General features: G+C 45.9%; 1 protein-coding gene across 7 annotated transcripts in view; it reads right to left on the reverse strand.

Moving 5' to 3' along the window:
- The window catches only part of tanc1b (tetratricopeptide repeat, ankyrin repeat and coiled-coil containing 1b), a 293,922-nt gene that overhangs the window by 191,850 nt on the left and 83,988 nt on the right, over positions 1–18,084 (reverse strand). For all 7 annotated transcript variants that reach the window (XR_011592658.1, XM_070875588.1, XM_070875589.1 and 4 more), the window contains one exon: positions 16,901–16,988. Coding sequence is in view for 6 of the 7 variants with exons in the window: in XM_070875588.1 (XP_070731689.1) it covers positions 16,901–16,961 (61 nt within the window). In the remaining variant the exon portion in view is untranslated. The remainder of the gene's footprint in view (positions 1–16,900; positions 16,989–18,084) is intronic.

An 18,084-nucleotide genomic window follows, 5' to 3' on the forward strand; every position in this document is an offset into this window, starting at 1 on the left:
GGGGGAGAGGGAGGGGGAGAGGGAGGGGAGAGGGAGAGGGAGGGGGAGAGGGAGGGGGAGAGGGAGGGGGAGAGGGAGGGGGAGAGGGAGGGGGAGAGGGAGGGGGAGGAGGGAGGGGGAGAGGGAGGGGGAGAGGGAGGGGGAGAGGGAGGGGGAGAGGGAGGGGGAAGAGGGAGGGGGAGAGGGAGGGGAGAGGGAGGGGGAGAGGGAGGGGGAGAGGGAGGGGGAGAGGGAGGGGGAGAGGGAGGGGGAGAGGGAGGGGGAGAGGGAGGGGGAGAGGGAGGGGAGAGGGAGGGGAGAGGGAGGGGGAGAGGGAGGGGGAGAGGGAGGGGGAGAGGGAGGGGGAGAGGGAGGGGGAGAGGGAGGGGAGAGGGAGGGGAGAGGGAGAGGGGAGAGGGAGGGGAGAGGGAGGGGGAGAGGGAGGGGAGAGGGAGGGGGAGAGGGAGGGGGGAGAGGGAGGGGGAGAGGGAGGGGGAGAGGGAGGGGGAGAGGGAGGGGGAGAGGGAGGGGGAGAGGGAGGGGAGAGGGGAGAGGGAGGGGAGAGGGAGGGGGAGAGGGAGGGGGAGAGGGAGGGGGAGGGGGGAGGGGGAGGGAGAGAGAGGGAGGGAGAGGGAGAGGGGGAGGGGGAGGGGAGAGAGGCGGGGGGGGGCGTCGGGTCAGGAACAGGAGCGCGGGTCAGGTCGGGAGGGGGGCTGCGTTGAGGGCCAGAGGACCTGTAAGTAGGTGGAGAATACCGAGGATTTTTTTAGGCGCCGTTTTAGGCGCGAAAAACGGGCGCCCAGCTCAGAGGGGCACCCGTTTTTTTTCTTGTGGAAACTTGGGCCCATGGATACTAACTGTGTCTTTCACACTTCACTACAAAAATTGGTCCAATAGTCTATATGAGATACAAGTGGGTTTTAATTTCCTTCCCCTCCCAGCATTCCGAAGGGACCATTCACTTGGTCCATTCTTCCATCACCCCCAACACTTTCCCATGCAAGCGCAGTAGATGCAAGACTTGCCTTTTCACCTCCTCCCTTCCAAGGTCCCATTCACTCCTTCCAAGTGAAACAGTGATTTATCTATACTTCTTTCCATTTAGTATACTGTATTTGTTGCTCACAATGCGGTCTCCTCTATATTGGGGAAACCAAATGCAAATTGGGTGACTGCTTTGTTTAACACCTCCATTCAGTCCGCAAGCATGACCCTGAGCTTCTGGTCAATTGCCACTTTTAATTCTTCGTCCCACTCTGACCTCATGCACTGTTTCAATGAAACTCAATGGAAGCTTGCGGAACAGCACCTCATCTTTCAATTAGGCGCTTCACAGCCTTCCAGACAACACCGATTTCAACAAGTTCAGATCATAACCACTGCTCCCATTTTTCTGGAGCGCAGGTGCTGGTAATGATTCTGCTATTGCCATTTACAACTCCTCCTCTTTTGTTCCTTTACATGTTCCATGATCACTCCCTTTTGCCTTGCACCATCATCCCTTGGTCAGTTAGTCACTCCTGCCTTTCACGGTCACAGACCTTCCCTTCCAACATTTCCCTGCCTCTGCACTTGCTTAAAACCTCATATCTCTAATTTTTTCCAGTTATGATGAAAGGTCATCGACTTGAAATGTTAACCGTTGCTCTCTCCACAGATGCTGCCTGAGCAGTAGAGTATTTTCAGCATTGTTTTTATTTCAGATTTCCAGCCTCCGCTGTATTTTGCTTTTGTTTTGGTTATTAATTTGGTTCTACTTTCATTCATTCAGACTGAGTGCAAAGAGGAACCTATTTTGTGAACACATTTTTCACCAAATTATGTTGCTAAGTTTCACATATGATATTTATATTTGAGAGAACAGTAATTAGGAAATTTAGTGAAATTACATTAAGGATCACAACTAAGCTCCTCAAGAGGTATGGTGGGGAGCGCGGGTTGGAAAATCAGGCATCCACTCTTTGGTGCAAGACAGGAATTTTTGAAAAATCTGATTTGCTGGGAGAGACAGTAATACAGGAAAGTACAAACCACATTTAAAAAACTATGCTACAGAATACCCCAATTTTGGACAACGGCATTCTCCACACATCAGTTCACCTGCTAATGAGTGTATTCCATGTTTGGAGAATCACATAGGGTGACAGCACGAGACATTTTGCTGCCAATGACATCAATTATAAACCCCCTGGTAAATAAGCATACCGAGTTCCACCATAAAAGCAGTGGAAGAGGCAACAACTCCTGATCACAAACATTTCTCAAGAAGGGACTAAGAGGAAGGAAGGGTGGGATCTTAGTGTGTGAGGGATATTTCTATTCAAAGAATGAAAACACTCTACAAAATATTCTTACTTTCAGCTCTCTGCACACACCAATGGAGACAAAGTAATATAATGAGAAGGATATCCCTTGCACAGTAAAAAATACCCCAATACAAGGATAAACTTCTGAAAATGGCCACCACATCCAAGCAATAGTGTTTTAGGCTATACAGACCACTCTAGCTAGCAGCTTTGTACATATGCTCAAGAAACTTACTTAAAGTTAAGCCACAACTGAACTGAGTAGAATTTCTCTGGGCTGATTGAAACACTTCCCATCTGCCACACAAAGAAAACACTCCACTATCTACTTTAGTAACTTGTTGCCAAGAACCATAGATGGACAAGCTATGGGGCCAATTTTCTGCCCAGTTGTGGAGGTACATCCGATTTTTTAAGTGGCTGACTGCGCCAAAAACAAAAGTTAAGTTTCGCCGGCATAACCTTCCATTTTAGAGCGGCGTAGATTGTCCTTAAGCTACGTGGGTGGAGCTGGAGGTCTGTGCCAAAAAACTGAGTTTGCCAGGGTAACGAGGAACACACTGAAGCGCTGAGGCTGCAAAGTGAAACACACACGATGCAGCAAGACAGATGCAGGTACGCATTACCATTGCCAAGATCTCTTCACTTCTGTTTATTCAAAGATTGTAGTGACAAACTATCATATTCTGCAATATTTATTTCTTAGGTTACGTTTTTTGTAGAGCCACAGTTCCACTGTTATCGCAGGCTGAAAGACCCCCCACCCCCGGTGCCGCTGCTATCCCGGGCCAAATGGCCACCTGCGCCCCCTCCCCTCCCCGGCCGATGCTATCCCGGGCCGAATGGGCCCCTGCCGGTACTGCTGCTATTATGGGCCAAATGGGCCCCGCCCCAGGTGCCAGAGCCGCTCTTACCCCGGACCGAAAGGCCCCCCCCCACCCCCAGTGCCATGTCTTCAACGCCGCTAAAACAATGGTGTCTTCTCTTCTCTGAGTCGCTTTTCTTAAGTGCCGGTAAGGTTTTTCCAGAACGGTGCACTGCGTAGTTTTGGGGGAAATCCTACTTGGCCAAACTCGCGTAAATGGCCAGAGATGGCGCAGCCGGCACCCCCAGTGACGTCAAAAAATCAGGAAGCAAAAAAATCGTCCAAGTAGTTTAGGATGGCGCAGAAACTTGTGAAACTTGCAGATTTTAGTCTGCTCCAAAAAAAAAAACAGCGTAGGCCAAAAAAAAACGGCACAGAATAGTGGCGAAAATTCAGTCTATATGTTACCAGGACTTAAAAAGCCCAACACAAGAACAAGAGCTTAGTCTTAGGCACTATATATACACCGAAAAAGCACATACACTGAAAAAGATAACTTAACCAAATGTGTACAATACTATATTCAGGCTGAATATAGAAAGTTCAGAGGAGGTGAAAAAGAAAATAAGGGGGGCAAAAAGAGAGTATGAGAATAGAATGGCAGCCAACATAAAAGGTAATCCAAAAGTCTTCTATAGGCATATAACTAGTAAACGGGTAGTAATAACATTAACAGGAGCAGGAGTAGGCCATATGACCCCTCGAGCCTACTCCGCCATTTAATACGATCATGGCTGATCCGATCATGGACTCTGGTCCACTTCCCTGCCCGCTCCCTAATACACCTTATCGGTTAAGAAACTGTCTATTTCGGTCTTAAATTTATTCAATGTCCCAGCTTCCAAAGCTCTGAGGCAGCGAATTCCACAGATTTACAACCCTGAGAAGAAATTTCCCCTCATCTCAGTTTTAAATGGGCGGCCCCTTATTCTAAGATTATGCCTCCTAGTTCTAGTCTCCCCCATCAGTGGAAAAATCCTCTCTGGATCCACCTTGTCAAGCCCCCTCAATCTTAGACGTTTCGATATCATCTCTCATTCTTCTGAATTCCAATGAGTAGAGGCCCAACCTACTCAACATTTCCTCATGTCAACCCCCTGATCTCCAGAATCAACCTAGTGAACCTTCTCTGAACTACCTCCAAAGCAAGTGTATCCTTTAAATATGGAAACCAAAACTGCACGCAGTATTCCAGTTGTGGCCTCACCAATACCCTGTATAACTGTAGCAAGACTTCTTTGCTTTTATACTCCATCCCCTTTGCAATAAAGGCCAAGATACCATTGGCCTTCCTGATCACTTGCTGTACCCTGCATACTATCCTTTTGTGTTTCATGCACAAGGACCCCCAGGTCCCGCTGTACTGCAGCACTTAGCAATTTTTCTCCATTTAATAACTTGCTCTTCAACTTTTTTCTGCCAAATTGCATAACTTCACACTTTCCAACATTATACTCCATCTGCCAAATTTTTGAGGGGTGGGGCTGATTAGGGGGAAAAAAAGGAGAGCTACGCATGGAGGCAGAGGGTATAGCAGACGTACTAAATGAGTACTTTGTATCTGTCTCCACCAAGGAAGATGCTGCCATAGACATAGTAAAGGAGGAGGTAAAGGAGACACTGGATGGGATAAGAATTGATAGACAAGATACTATGGCCCCAAGTTTCCACATGATTTCCTCCTGATTTTTTAGGAGCAACTGGTGTAGAACGGAGTATCTTAGAAATCGGAATTCTCGTCATTTAGTTTGCTCCAGATCTAGTCAGTTAGAACAGTTTCACTTTGGAACAGAATTTTTTTTTCAAAAGGGGGCATGTCCGGTCACTTACGCCTGTTTTCAAAGTTTCGTCAGTGAAAACTTACTCCAAACTAACTTAGAATGGAGTAAGTGAAGATTTTTGTATGCTCAAAAAAACCTTGTCTACACTTTAGAAAATCAGGCGTAGGTTACAAATCAGGCGTAGGGAATGGTGAGGGGGGGGGGGGGTTTAAAAGAGAAGTTTACAAACATTAAACACTTCAGTTTTACAAATAAAGAGCCATCATCAATAATAAATGATAAATACATCAATAAATCAACCAAAATTAATAAGAAATAATTTTTTTTTTTAAATCAATAAATAAAACATTTTCTACTTACCGACTGCAGCACCAGGAGCCCTCCAACAGCGTGCTGGGATGCCCCCCCCCCAGTGCGTCTGTCAGTGTCTCTATCTCTGTCTGTCTGTATGTGTCTCTCATTCTATCTGTCAGTGTCTGTGTTTCTGACAGCGAGGGAAGGGTGGAAGGAGATGGGGGGGGGGGGGGGAAAGAGATGGGGGGGGGGGGGGAAAGAGATGGGGGGGGTGGAAGGAGATGGGGGGGGGGGGGTGGAAGGAGATGGGGGGGGGGGGGTGGAAGGAGATGGGGGGGGGGGGGGTGGAAGGAGATGGGGGGGGGGTGGAAGGAGATGGGGGGGTGGAAGGAGATGGGGGGGTGGAAGGAGATGGGGGGGGGGGTGGAAGGAGATGGGGGGGGTGGAAGGAGATGGGGGGGGTGGAAGGAGATGGGGGGGGTGGAAGGAGATGGGGGGGGTGGAAGGAGATGGGGGGGGTGGAAGGAGATGGGGGGGGTGGAAGGAGATGGGGGGGTGGAAGGAGATGGGGGGGGTGGAAGGAGATGGGGGGGTGGAAGGAGATGGGGGGGGGGGTGGAAGGAGATGGGGGGGCGGTGGAAGGAGATGGGGGGGGGGGGTGGAAGGAGATGGGGGGGGGTGGAAGGAGATGGGGGGGGGGGTGGAAGGAGATGGGGGGGGGTGGTGGAAGGAGATGGGGGGGTGGTGGAAGGAGATGGGGGGGGTGGTGGAAGGAGATGGGGGGGGTGGTGGAAGGAGATGGGGGGGGTGGTGGAAGGAGATGGGGGGAGGAGGAAGGAGGAGATGGGGGAGGAGGAAGGAGGAGATGGGGGAGGAGGAAGGAGGAGGAGGAAGGAGGAGATGGGGGAGGAGGAAGGAGGAGATGGGGGAGGAGGAAGGAGGAGATGGGGGAGATGGAGATGGAAAGGAGATTTGGGGGGGGGGGGGGGAGGCTGAACGGGCCGGGCCCGAGACTTCGGGCAGGGCCTTTACAGGTAGGTGGCGTTGGGTCGGGTCAGGGGGAGGGAGGGAGAGGGAGGTCAGGTCGGAATTAGTGGGGGGGGGGGGGGGGGGAAAGAGAAGAGAGCGGGAGTCGGGGGCGAGGGCAGTCAGGTCGGGTCCGGGGGCGGCGGGGGGAGAAGCGGGAGTCGGGTCGGCAGTCGGGTCGGTGTTGGGTCCAGTCTGGAGGCGGGAAGGAGTCGAGTCGAGTCGGCAGGAAGCAGGAGCTGACCGTGGGAGCAGCCTTATTCACGCAGCCCCAGTGAGGCCATTCGGCCAGGGCTAGGGGCTGCGTGCTTCGGGCCCCTCCCACACAGTTTCGGGTGCCTGGAGCTACTGCACTTGCGCGTCCACTGTAGCACGCATGTGCAGAGGTCCCGGCACTGTTTTCAGCGCAGGGACCTGGCTCCGCCCCCTACAGCTTGTGCTGCGCTGCGCCGAGGGCCAGAGGACCTGCAGGGAGGTGGAGAATCTGGAGGTTTTTTTTAGGCGCACTTTGTGGTGCGAAAAACGGGCGTCCAGTTCGGTACTGCGCCGTTCTTGGCGCGGCTCGAAACTTGGGCCCTATAAAGGCTGACTGTACTTAAAGTAGATAAGGCACCAGGACCAGATGGGATGCATCCTAGGACAGAGGGAAATGAAGGAAGAAATAAGCAGGGGTACTGGCCATAATCTTCCAATCCATCTTTGAAAGCAGGGTGGTGCCAGGACTGGAGAATTGCAAATGTTACACCCTTGTTGAAAAAAGGGTGTAAAGATAAGCCCAGCAACAATAGGCCAGTCAGTTTAACATCGGTAGTGGGGAAGCTTTTAGAAACAATAATCAGGGACAAAATTAACAGGTCACTTGGACAATTGTTGATTAATTAAGGAAAGACAACATGGATTTGTTTAATAGCAAATTATGTTTAACCAATTTGATTGAGATTTTTGATGAGGTGCCAGAGAGGGTTGATGATGGCAACGCGGTTGACGTGGTGTACATGGATTTCCAAAAAGCATTCAACAAAGTGCCACATAACAGCCTTGCCAGCAAAAGTTGAAGATCACCAAATAAAAGGGACAGTGGCAGCATGGATACGAAATTGGCTAAGTGACAGGAGATAGAGTAGTGGTGAATGGTTGTTTTTCGGATTGGAGGAAGGTACACAGTGGTGTTTCCCACGGGTCGATACTAGGACCATTGCTTTTCTTGATATATATTAATGACTTGGATGTGGGTGTACAGGGTACAATTTCAAAATCTGCAGATGACACAAAACTTGGAAATATATTAAGCAGCGAGGAGGATAGTGATAGACTTCAAGGTGGAATGGGCTAATACATGGCAAATGAAATTTAACAGAAAAATTGTGAAGTGATACATTTTGGTAGTATGAGGAGAGGAAATATAAACCAAAGGGTACAATCCTAAAGGAGGTGCATGAACAGAGAGACCAAGGGGTATATGTGCACAATTTGTTGAAGGTGGCAAGGCAGGTTGAGAAAGCGGTTAAAAAAAGCTTACGGGATCCTGGGCTTCATGAACAGAGGTATAGAGTACAAAAGCGTGGAAATTATGAAGAACCTGTATAAAACATTGGTTTGGCCTCAACTGGAGTATTGTATCCAATTCTGGGCACCACACTTTAGGAAGGATTTGAAGGCCTTAGAGGGTGCAGATTTACGAGAATGATTCCAGGGATGATCAGTTACATGGATAGGCTGCAGAAGCTGGGGTTGTTCTCCTTAGAGCAGAGAAGATGGAGAATAGATTCGATAGAGGTGGTCAAATTCATGAGGGGCCTGGACAAAATAAAGAGAAAAACTGTTCCCATTGGCTGAAGGGTCGAGAACTAGAGGACACAGATTTAAGGTGATTGGCAAAAGAACCAAAGGCTGTTATGTATGAATAAAGAGTCTGACCAGATGCCGTGAGCTCAAAGTGTGACCGTAGGTCTTTTATTACAGGTCTCCAGAGTGTCTCTCCAGCCTGTGAGGCCTCCTTAAGTACAGGTGCACCCAAGGGATTGTGGGATCCTTTGGGACCCCAGGGGATGAGCCCTCTGGTGGTTAAACAAGGTATTTACAGGTGTGTATATAACAAAGGCAACAGAAAAAAAACGTTTTTGTTTTAAAAACACAGCATGTGGTTAGGATGTGGAATGCACTGCCTGAAAGGATGGCGGAGGCAGGTTCAAATCACTGCTTTCAAAAGGGAGTTGGATAAGTACGTGAAAGAAAAATAATTGCATGGCTACAGGGAAAGGGCGGGGGAGTGGGACTAGACGAGATGCTCTTGCAGAGAGCCGACATGGGCTCAATGGACCGAATGGCCTCCTTCCATGCTATGATTCTACAGTACTTAATATATGTATTAAATTGAATCCAGCTAAGGCTGCAATAGGAGAGTAGTAGCCAACTAGTTATAGTACTGGACTAGCAACCCAGAGGTTGCAAGTTCAAATTTCACTACTGCAAGTTGTAAAGGTGAATTCAATTAATCTAGTAATTCGTTAGCTAGCACCCCAAAACTAATCAACTGGTTCATTAATGCCTGTCGGGAAGAAAACCAGTCACTTCTATGCAGTCTGATCTATGAAACTCCAGTCCTATACTACATGGTTGACTTAATTTCCCAAGCAAGTCACCCAGGTCATAAAATTGCTATAAAGTTGAGTAAAATCAGACCGATCTATCGGCAATGACCAAGTGTTCAAATCATGGTAAGAGTAAGATAATCGGAATCCAATCGACAATGAAAAATCCTCCTGACTAAGATCTGGAGCCTGGGGCTCAACTTGGGAAAGCTGTCCCACAGCGTCGTCAAGCAACAGCCATTGTATCAGAAAACTAATAGGAGGAGGCTCCATGAACATCCACATCCTCAACCATGGTGGAAACCACCATGTGTGCAAGAGACAAAGCTGAAGTGATTTCAATTGCCTTCAGCATAAAAGTGTTCAGTGGATGATTCTATTCAACCTCCTCGAGGTTTCAGTGTGCAGAAAATTCAATTCAATCCAAGCGGCTGAGTGCACAGGCTATGGGCCTGGACAACATCCCAGCTGTAATGCTGAAAACCTGTGCTCCCCATTCAGCTAAGACACCATCATTTGGTTGTCAGAAGCCAATCATCACATATCCAGGATATCATTGAGGAGCTCCTCAGGGAAGAGTCCTTGGCTCAAGCATCTTCAGCTGCTTCATCAATGACATTCTCTCAATCAAGGTCAGGAGTGGGCCCAATAGCTGACAATTCCATAGTGTTCAGCTTCATTCACAACTCTTCCAATAATGAAACAACCCATGACAGCCTACAGCAGAACAGAGATAACATCCAGGTTTGAGCTAACAAATGGCAGTAATATTCATGCCAGGTAATGACCATCTCAAAGAGGAAGTTTAGCCATATCCCCTAACCTTTAATGGTACCACAGCATCACCATCAACATCATCTTGGGAGGATCACCATAAGCTAAAAACCATCATCAACAAAAGGTTGGGTACTCTGCAAAAAGGAGCTCACCTCGACTCAACAAAGCCTCTCCACCATCTACAAGGCTTAAGTCAAGAGTGTGATGGAACTCTCACTACTTGTCTTGAGGGGTGCAGCTGCAACAACTCTTTAAAAAGCTGAACAACATCCAATACAAAGTAGTTTGCTTGAGCAGCGCTTCTACCACTGTGCCAAAGTGTAATTGGGTTAAGCTGTGGTGCTCCCACAAATAATTGGTTATATTTCAGTTTAGGCTCACACATGAATACTCACATGGCTGCACCTAAATAACCAAAGCCCAACCTGACTCAGCTCTTTCAAGAGATATTTGGAAAAAATAGATAGGAAAACCCTTTAAAAAAGTACTTTGACACTTTGTGTTTGCTGACATGAACCAGAAAACTAGATTTCTAAAGCAAGTACAGTATTTATTTACAGTTCCTCTTAGCGACTAACTTTCAACAACTGGCAAAAGAGAGAGGGTACAGGCAGCTTTTCAACATTACCAATTATTCTGTGTCACCAAAAAGTTCAAATTCTTAAGATAAAAGGTTTATTTTCCATAATGTAGTAAAAGACATTGAATCATAATCGCAGGATATGTCAATCACCCTCAAATAAACTGGCAAGGAGGTAGGGAAAATGGGGAAAGGGAATAGAGATTTTTTTTTTCAAGTGTGTTCAGGACTCCTTTCTTACCCAGTATGCCAGAAGCCTCAAAAAAAAGGAATCACTGCTGGATCTAGTAGTGGGAAATGAACCAGAGCAGATAAAGAAAAGTAAGCATAAGGGAACATCCAATCAATAGCAATTAGGTTTTTCTCAAATCAGTATTTTAAACCTAAGACAGAAAAAGAACAAAGTAATATATTGGAAGGGGATGAGAATGGAACTAGAAAGGTAACCTGGAAATATTTTTTAAACAAACAGAGAAAGGATAGCAGTGGGAAATATTTAAAAAGGGGATCAAGAGTGTTCAGGAGAAATATATTCTGCTAAAAACAAGAACATACTAGCCAATAATGAAACACCATGGATGAATAAAGAGATATGGATAAAAGTGAAACAAAAGAAAAAGGCAGACACCAAGTACATGGACAATAAAGTAGAAGGTGGCAAAAGAGAACAGGAGGAGGTTCGGAAAGAACTAAAAAAAAGAGGAATTTCTAAATTACATTATCAAGCAATATAAAAAGAAATAGTAAAGTATTCTACAGACACAAATAGGGCCATTAATGGATACACAAGATAAACTCACAGGTAATGACAGCAAAATGGCAGAAATATTTAACAATTACTTTGCCTCAGTATTTACCAGGGAAACAAGTTGGACATGACATTCGATGAAGAGAACAAAAATGATAAGAAGTTTAAGATAAAAATGGGGGAGGGGAGATAATTCCAAAACCAATCAAACTTAGAGATGCTAAAACCCCTGGTCTTGATAGATTGCGTCAGCACATATTAAAAGTTAGGGAAGATAGCAGAGGCACTATTATATTTTATACAGGTATATATATAAATAAATTCATTAGAACAGGGAATGCTGCCAACAGACTGGCAGACAGCTAATGTGGGAGATAGAATAAGTCCAGAAAACTATAGACCAGTTAGCTTAGCGCCGGTGGTAAAATAATGTAATCTTTACTCAAAGATGAAATAGGAAAACATCGAGAAACCAAAAATACAATAAGTCAGCACAGATTTTGTAGGGAAGGACAACCTTGAATTCGTTGAAGAAACAGAAAGCATAGACAAAGGTAATGCAGTAGATGCAATATATCTGGATTTTTCAAACGGTCTTCGATGAGGTACTGCATAGTACACTCACAACTACAGTCAGAGCATGTGGAATTGGGACAAGTCGCTGAATAGATAGAAAACTGACAACAAAACAGAAAACAGAGGGTAGTTACTCACAATGGCAAAAGGTGGGAAATGGTGTTCCACAAGAATCAGTGCTGGGATCACAGTTGTTCACCAATTATATAAACAATTTGGACTCGGGAATCAGAAGTACAATTTCAAAATTTCCAAATGACACCAAATTGGGGTTATAGTTAATAGAGGAGGACTGCAACAAACTACAGAAACACATTCATAAATTTGCAGAATGGGAGCATAATTGGCAGATGAATTTCAATAACAACTTTTATTTATAGAACACCTTTAACGTAGTAAAATGTCCCAAGGCGCTTCACAGCAGTGTTATAAGACAAAACAAATAAATTTGACACGGAGCCACATAAGAAGAAATCACAGATGACCAAAAGATTGGTCAAACAGATAGGTTTTAAGGAGCGTCTTAAAGGAGCAAAAAGAAGTAGAGAGTCGGAGAGGTTTAGGGAGGGAGTTCCAGAGCTTAAGGCGCAGGCAGCTGAAGGTATGGCCACCGATGGTTGAGCAGTTATAATCGGGGATGCTCAAGGCGGCAGAAATTGAGGAATGCAGACATCTTGTGGGGTTGTGAGGCTACAAGAGATTACAGAGATAGGGAGGGGAGAGGCCATGGAGGGATTTGTAAACAAGGATGAGAATTATTATTTATTTATTTTTTTTTTTTAAATCGAAATGTTGCTTAACCAGGAGCCAATGTAAGTCAGTGAGCACAGGGGTGATGGGTGATTGGGACTTGGTGCGAGTTAGGACACTGGCTGCCAAGTTTTGGATGACCTCAAGTTTACATAGGGTAGAATGTGGGAGGTCAGCCAGGAGTGCATTGGAGTAGTCAAGTCTAGAGGTAACAAAGGCATGGATGAGGGTTTCAGCAGATGAGCTGAGGCAGGGTCGGAGGCGGAAATAGGTGGTTTTAGTTATGCCGTGAATGTGTGGCCGGAAGCTCATTTCAGAGAAAAATATGATGCCTAGGTTGCAAACAGTCTGGTTTAGCCTCAGATAGATGCTAGGGAGAGGGATGGAGTCAGTGGCTAGGGAACGCAGTTTGTGACTGGGACCAAAGACAATGGCTTCGGTCTTCCCAATATTTAATTGGAGAAAATTTCTGCTCATCCATTATTGGATGTCAGACAAGCACAGTCTGACAATTTAGTGACCATGGAGGAGTCGAGAGAAGTAGTGGAGACGCACAGCTGGGAGTCGTCAGCGTACATGTAGAAACTGACTCCGTGTTTTCGGATGATATCGCCAAGGGGCAGCTTAGAGAAATAGCAGAGGGCTAAGGATAAATCCTTGGGGACACCAGAGGTAACGATGTGATGTGGTATATTTTGGTAGAAGAATAAGGAAGCCATGTACTCCTTGGAAAATAAGTCTAAATGGGATGAAGGAGCAAAGGGATCTAGAGGTATAGATACACATCACTAAAAGTAGCAACGCAGGTTAATAAGGCCATAAAACAAGAAAACAAAGCACTGGGATTGATTTCTTGAGGGATAGAATTGAAAAGCAAAACAGTTGTTAAATTTGTATAGAACCCTGGTTAGACCACACTACGGGCCCAAGTTTCCACACGCGCCTAGAACGGCGCAGTCCCGACCTGGACGCCCGTTTTTCGCGCAGCAAGAGCTGTAGGGGGGGGCGGAGCCATGTCCCTGCGCTGAAAACAGTGCCGGGACCTCTGCACATGCACGCTACAGTGGGCACGCATGTGCAGTAGCTCCAGGCGCCGAACTGTGTGGGAGGGGCCCGAAGCACGCAGCCCCTAGCCCTGGCCTAATGGCCTCACTGGGGCTGCGTGAATAAGGCTCCTCCCACGGCCAGCTCCTGCTTCCCCGCCCGACCAGACCCGACACCCGCTCCCCCCCCGCCTCCGGACCAAACCCGACACCCACTCCCCGCCCCCCCCTCTCCGCCTCCAGACCAGACCAGACACCCGCTCCCCGCCCCTCCCCCCCCCACCCACCTGCCTCCGGACCAGACCCGACACCCGCTCTCCCCACCCCACCCCTGCCTCCGGACCAGACCCGACACCCGCTTCCCGCAACCCCCGCCTCCGGACCAGACCCGACACCCGCTCCCCCGGACCAGACCCGACACCCGCTTCCGCCCCCCCCACCCCCCCCCCCCCCCCCAACCCGGACTGGACCCGACCAGAGCTCCTGTTCCCGCTCCCCGCCCCCCCCGACTCGCGCTCCTGTTCCCGCTCCCCGCCCCCCCCGACTGGACCCGACTCCCGCTCCCGGACTGGATTCTCTCCCAACCGAACCGACCCAACGCCATCTACCTGTAAATCTGGTGCTGGGGACGGGCCCTGCCTGAAGTCTCGGGCCGGCCCGTTCAGCCTTCGGTCCCGAAAGGCCTGCCTGAAGCACTTTCACACAGGTAGGAAGATGGTTTATTTAATCTTTTCTTTGCTTATAAATGTTTATTCAGGTTGGATTTATTTGTATAATATTTGTATAAGTATAAATAAGGATTTATTATAGAATTTAATGACTTCCCTTCCCACCCCCCCACCTCGTTCTGGACGCCTAATTTGTAACCTGCGCCTTATTTTTTAATGTGTAGAACAGGTTTTTTCAGTTCTACAAAAATCTTCATTTGCTCCATTCTACTTTAGTTTGGAGTACGTTTTCACTGTGGAAACTTTCAAATCAGGCGTCAGTGGCCGGACACGCCCCCTTTTGAAGAAAAAATTCTGTTCCAAAGTAGAACTGTTCTACCTGACTAGAACTGCAGAAAAAAAAATGTGGAGAATTGCGATTTCTAAGATAGTCCGTTCTCCACCAGTTGCTCCTAAAAATCAGGCGCAAATCATGTGGAAACTTGGGCCCTTAGTCTGCAGTTATGGTCTGCATATTATAAAGAGGACATAGAGGCACTGGAGAAGGTGCAAAAACGATTTATGAGGATGGTACCAGAGCTGAGAGGTTATACCTTTCAGGAAAGGCTGAACAGGCTGGGCTCTTTACGCCAGAAAAAAGGCTGAGGGATGATTTGATAGAGGTCTTCAAGATTATGAAAAGAACATAAGAAATAGGAGCAGGAGTAGGCCATATGGTCCCTCGAGCCTGCTCCACCATTCAATACGATCATGGCTGATCCGATAATGGACTCGTCCACGTCCCTGCCCGGTCCCCATAACCCCTTATCGTTTGATAGGGTAGACATAAAGATGTTTCCACTTGCGGGGAAGGCCAAAACTAGGGGCCATAAATACAAAATACTGTAGTCACTAATAAATCCAAGAGGGAATTCAGGAGAAACTTATTTACGCAGAGTGGAACTTGCTACCACAGTAGTTGTGGCGAATAGCATAGATACATTTAAGAGAAGCTAGATAAACACATGAGGGAGAAAGGATTAGATAAAGTGGAGTGGGAGGAGGCTAGTGTGGAGCAGAAACACTGGCATAGAACTACTGCAGAGTGACCCGTTTCTGTGCTCTACATTTATGTAGCAATAGAAAGAGAGCAGTTTAAAGGGCAACATTTGAGCTATTGTAGATTTGTGATCAAAAATCTGGCCACAAAGCTAAATTCATTTCTCAGGCATTTGGCAGTATATAGCAGTTTCCATTGCTTCTCTAATATACTGTAACAACTTTACAAAATGCTACTAAAAACAGATGTTAAGGTCTCTCTGTTACATCATGACTATGGAACATTTTTCTATCTTTTAAATTTACAGGCAAACTATTAGTTAAAAGTTACCTCAAACCAGCATGGTGCATTAGCAATATTAGCAGCAAAACATATCACAGCATGCTATTCAACTCCAATGTGATACTCCTAGTCGTTCATTTTTTTTTTAAATTCACATTTGGTTTACAATTAAACACTTAAGGAAGGGTTAGGGATATTGCACTTGAGCAACTAAAAGGGCAAGATGGGGTTGATATATTCCCAAACTTTTGAGCAAAAGGAAATTGATGAATCTAATGCTCCAGAACGTCACCATTTTAGAGCTCTCCAGCAGACTGGGTTCCATGGATGACCACAATCATCTGGTAACTTGGAACCATGAGAATAATACAGCACACGAGGCCATTAGGCCCATCATGCCTGTGCCAGGAGTCTAACTACACACTTTGCACAGGACAGTGAGTGTTGATGGACTATTGAATTATGCATGACATCACAACTGAGCCTGATGCTGTCCAGGCTCCTTCTGTGCTGTATTATTCTCATATTATTATACAGGTCGTTATTAGACCACATCTGGAGTACTGCGCCAAATTTTGGTCCGCTCACATGGTGGATGATGTAGTGGACTTGGAAAAAGGTCCAAAATGGACTAAAAGAATAATCCCTAGCTTAAAGAACCGTATTTACTCAATTATGCTTAAAGAGCTGGGTCTATTTACTTTAGAGCAGCATAGATTTAGAGACAACCTGATAGAGGTATACAAAATAATCAAAGGGCTGGATTGCGTGCCGAGTGATAGATTATTACTGTTTGACAGATGGGGAGGACCAGGGGGCAAACGTTTGAAGGAGATAGGGTAGGCTAGATGTTAGGTAGTTCTTCTTTTCCCACAAAGAGTGATGAACCTCTGGAATATGTTGTTGGCTTGCACAGTGTGTGCTGACTCTCTCAGCAAGCCTTCTAGGTGCTGAGCTGGTTGTTGGCTGAGGCAGAGATTACAATTTTTTTTGTGGATCCAGCAAAACCACTCCTAGCCTACAAAAATAAAAAATATCCTCAAGCATTTAAGCTGTTTTATGGATGCTTGGTTCGACCATTCAACGCCCGTTACAGACACAATGAAAGGTCCACCTATTTTTAAACTGAAAATTGCAAATGGGCCCCTACAACTGGGGACCCCTACAATAGGAACCCAATTTGCTTTTTAAGCAACTGTCCGCCTGTTTCAAACAGGCGGACTTCTCGCCGATTTAGGGGCCTGCCTGGAAACTGCATCAAGTGGGTCTTGGGCATTAAAGGAGTTGGCACTGTGGCCCCTCCCCCACCCACCTCATCCAATTTTCAAACTGCCGGCCACCCATTTTTCAGGCATGAAATGATCAGCTGGTAGTTGAAAATTGCCCCCGTGAGTGTTTGCACCAGCTGTATATTACCGCAACTATTAATTACTCATTTATGCATTAGACCTATCAATGTACCATTACATTTGAAATGATATCCCAGTTGAAAGTGTATTTAAGCAGGAAGGTATGCTTTAAAATAGATTTCTCTCCAATTTCCTATTTAAAACATTAAGTTTGTTTTACAAAGTAAAAAATTTCCCATTACATACCAAAATCTTTCTTGCTCCCTTTTCCACCTTCACGGCTTTTTTTCAGAACAGCTTTGAACATTGTACAAGGTTTCTGAACTCCTTTTATCTGTAATAGCAAGGAAACATTATCTGTGCAAGAATCACAATTTGATGCACTCAAATTCTGCAATACTTTAACTTTGCAACTCTACATAAAATTAACTACTTTTGAACAGTCAATACTTTTTAAAACTGTTAAACTATTTCAGAAATGTCCTTTTAAAGTAAGAATCCTATAATGTTTAACAAAGTTGCTACACCATCTAGTCACCAAGATCAATCTTCAGCATGCTCTGCAGTAACAAATTTATGGAGCTACCACTCTAGCACAGAAATGTAGATGTCGTATCGACTAACAAATCCAAGTTCCGGGTGTATTTTCCATGACACATCCCATATTATAATTTCTACATACTCGATTACTTTTTAAATTCTAAAATGCCTTGTTGTTTCACTATGTAACAAAATGAGGTATGACACATGACAACCTGCCTTTAATGGTGCTTGTATCGACAGCAGCAACCACACTTAGAAAAATTTCAAATCTACAGCCTTGTTTTTACATCAAGTTTAGAATAGTTATTTGAACAAATTAGCTACGTTTTATTGCATGGATAATGGAAGGGGAAGAGTGTTACACTAGCTAAAAAGCAAACCGTTGTCAAATGCTACTAACTGAATATAATTTTATATTTACAAGAGTCTTCAGGACTCTAGCCACCCAACAGCAGTAATATAAAACTGCATTCGAGTGCATCCATTATCGTAGGTGGTCCCTCATATCGAGGATGACTTACTTCCATGCCAAAAGGCTGGGTTGGAAGTTGTGACTGCAGTACACCACTTCCAACCCTTCACTAATCCAAGCAACATTTGTCTGTCAACCAATTTTCTATCCATGCTACATTTACTCTTATATCAATTGCCTGAATTTTTTTTTTTAAACTAGCTTCCTGTGAGACACCTTATCAAATGCCTTTTGAAATTACATTACTTCATCTATATAAACGGTGACTTCTTCAAAAAACAGCTCATCTTTAGCAAATCCATGATAGTCATCTTCATTATCCCATTAATGAAGCATAATTTGATCTAGAATTATGGGTTATAGAACCTGTGCATAACTGACAGACTAACTGGTCTACAGTTTAGTTGATACTGTT

The sequence above is a fragment of the Pristiophorus japonicus genome, chromosome 3 (assembly GCF_044704955.1).
Source record: "Pristiophorus japonicus isolate sPriJap1 chromosome 3, sPriJap1.hap1, whole genome shotgun sequence".
Lineage (NCBI taxonomy): Eukaryota > Metazoa > Chordata > Chondrichthyes > Pristiophoridae > Pristiophorus > Pristiophorus japonicus.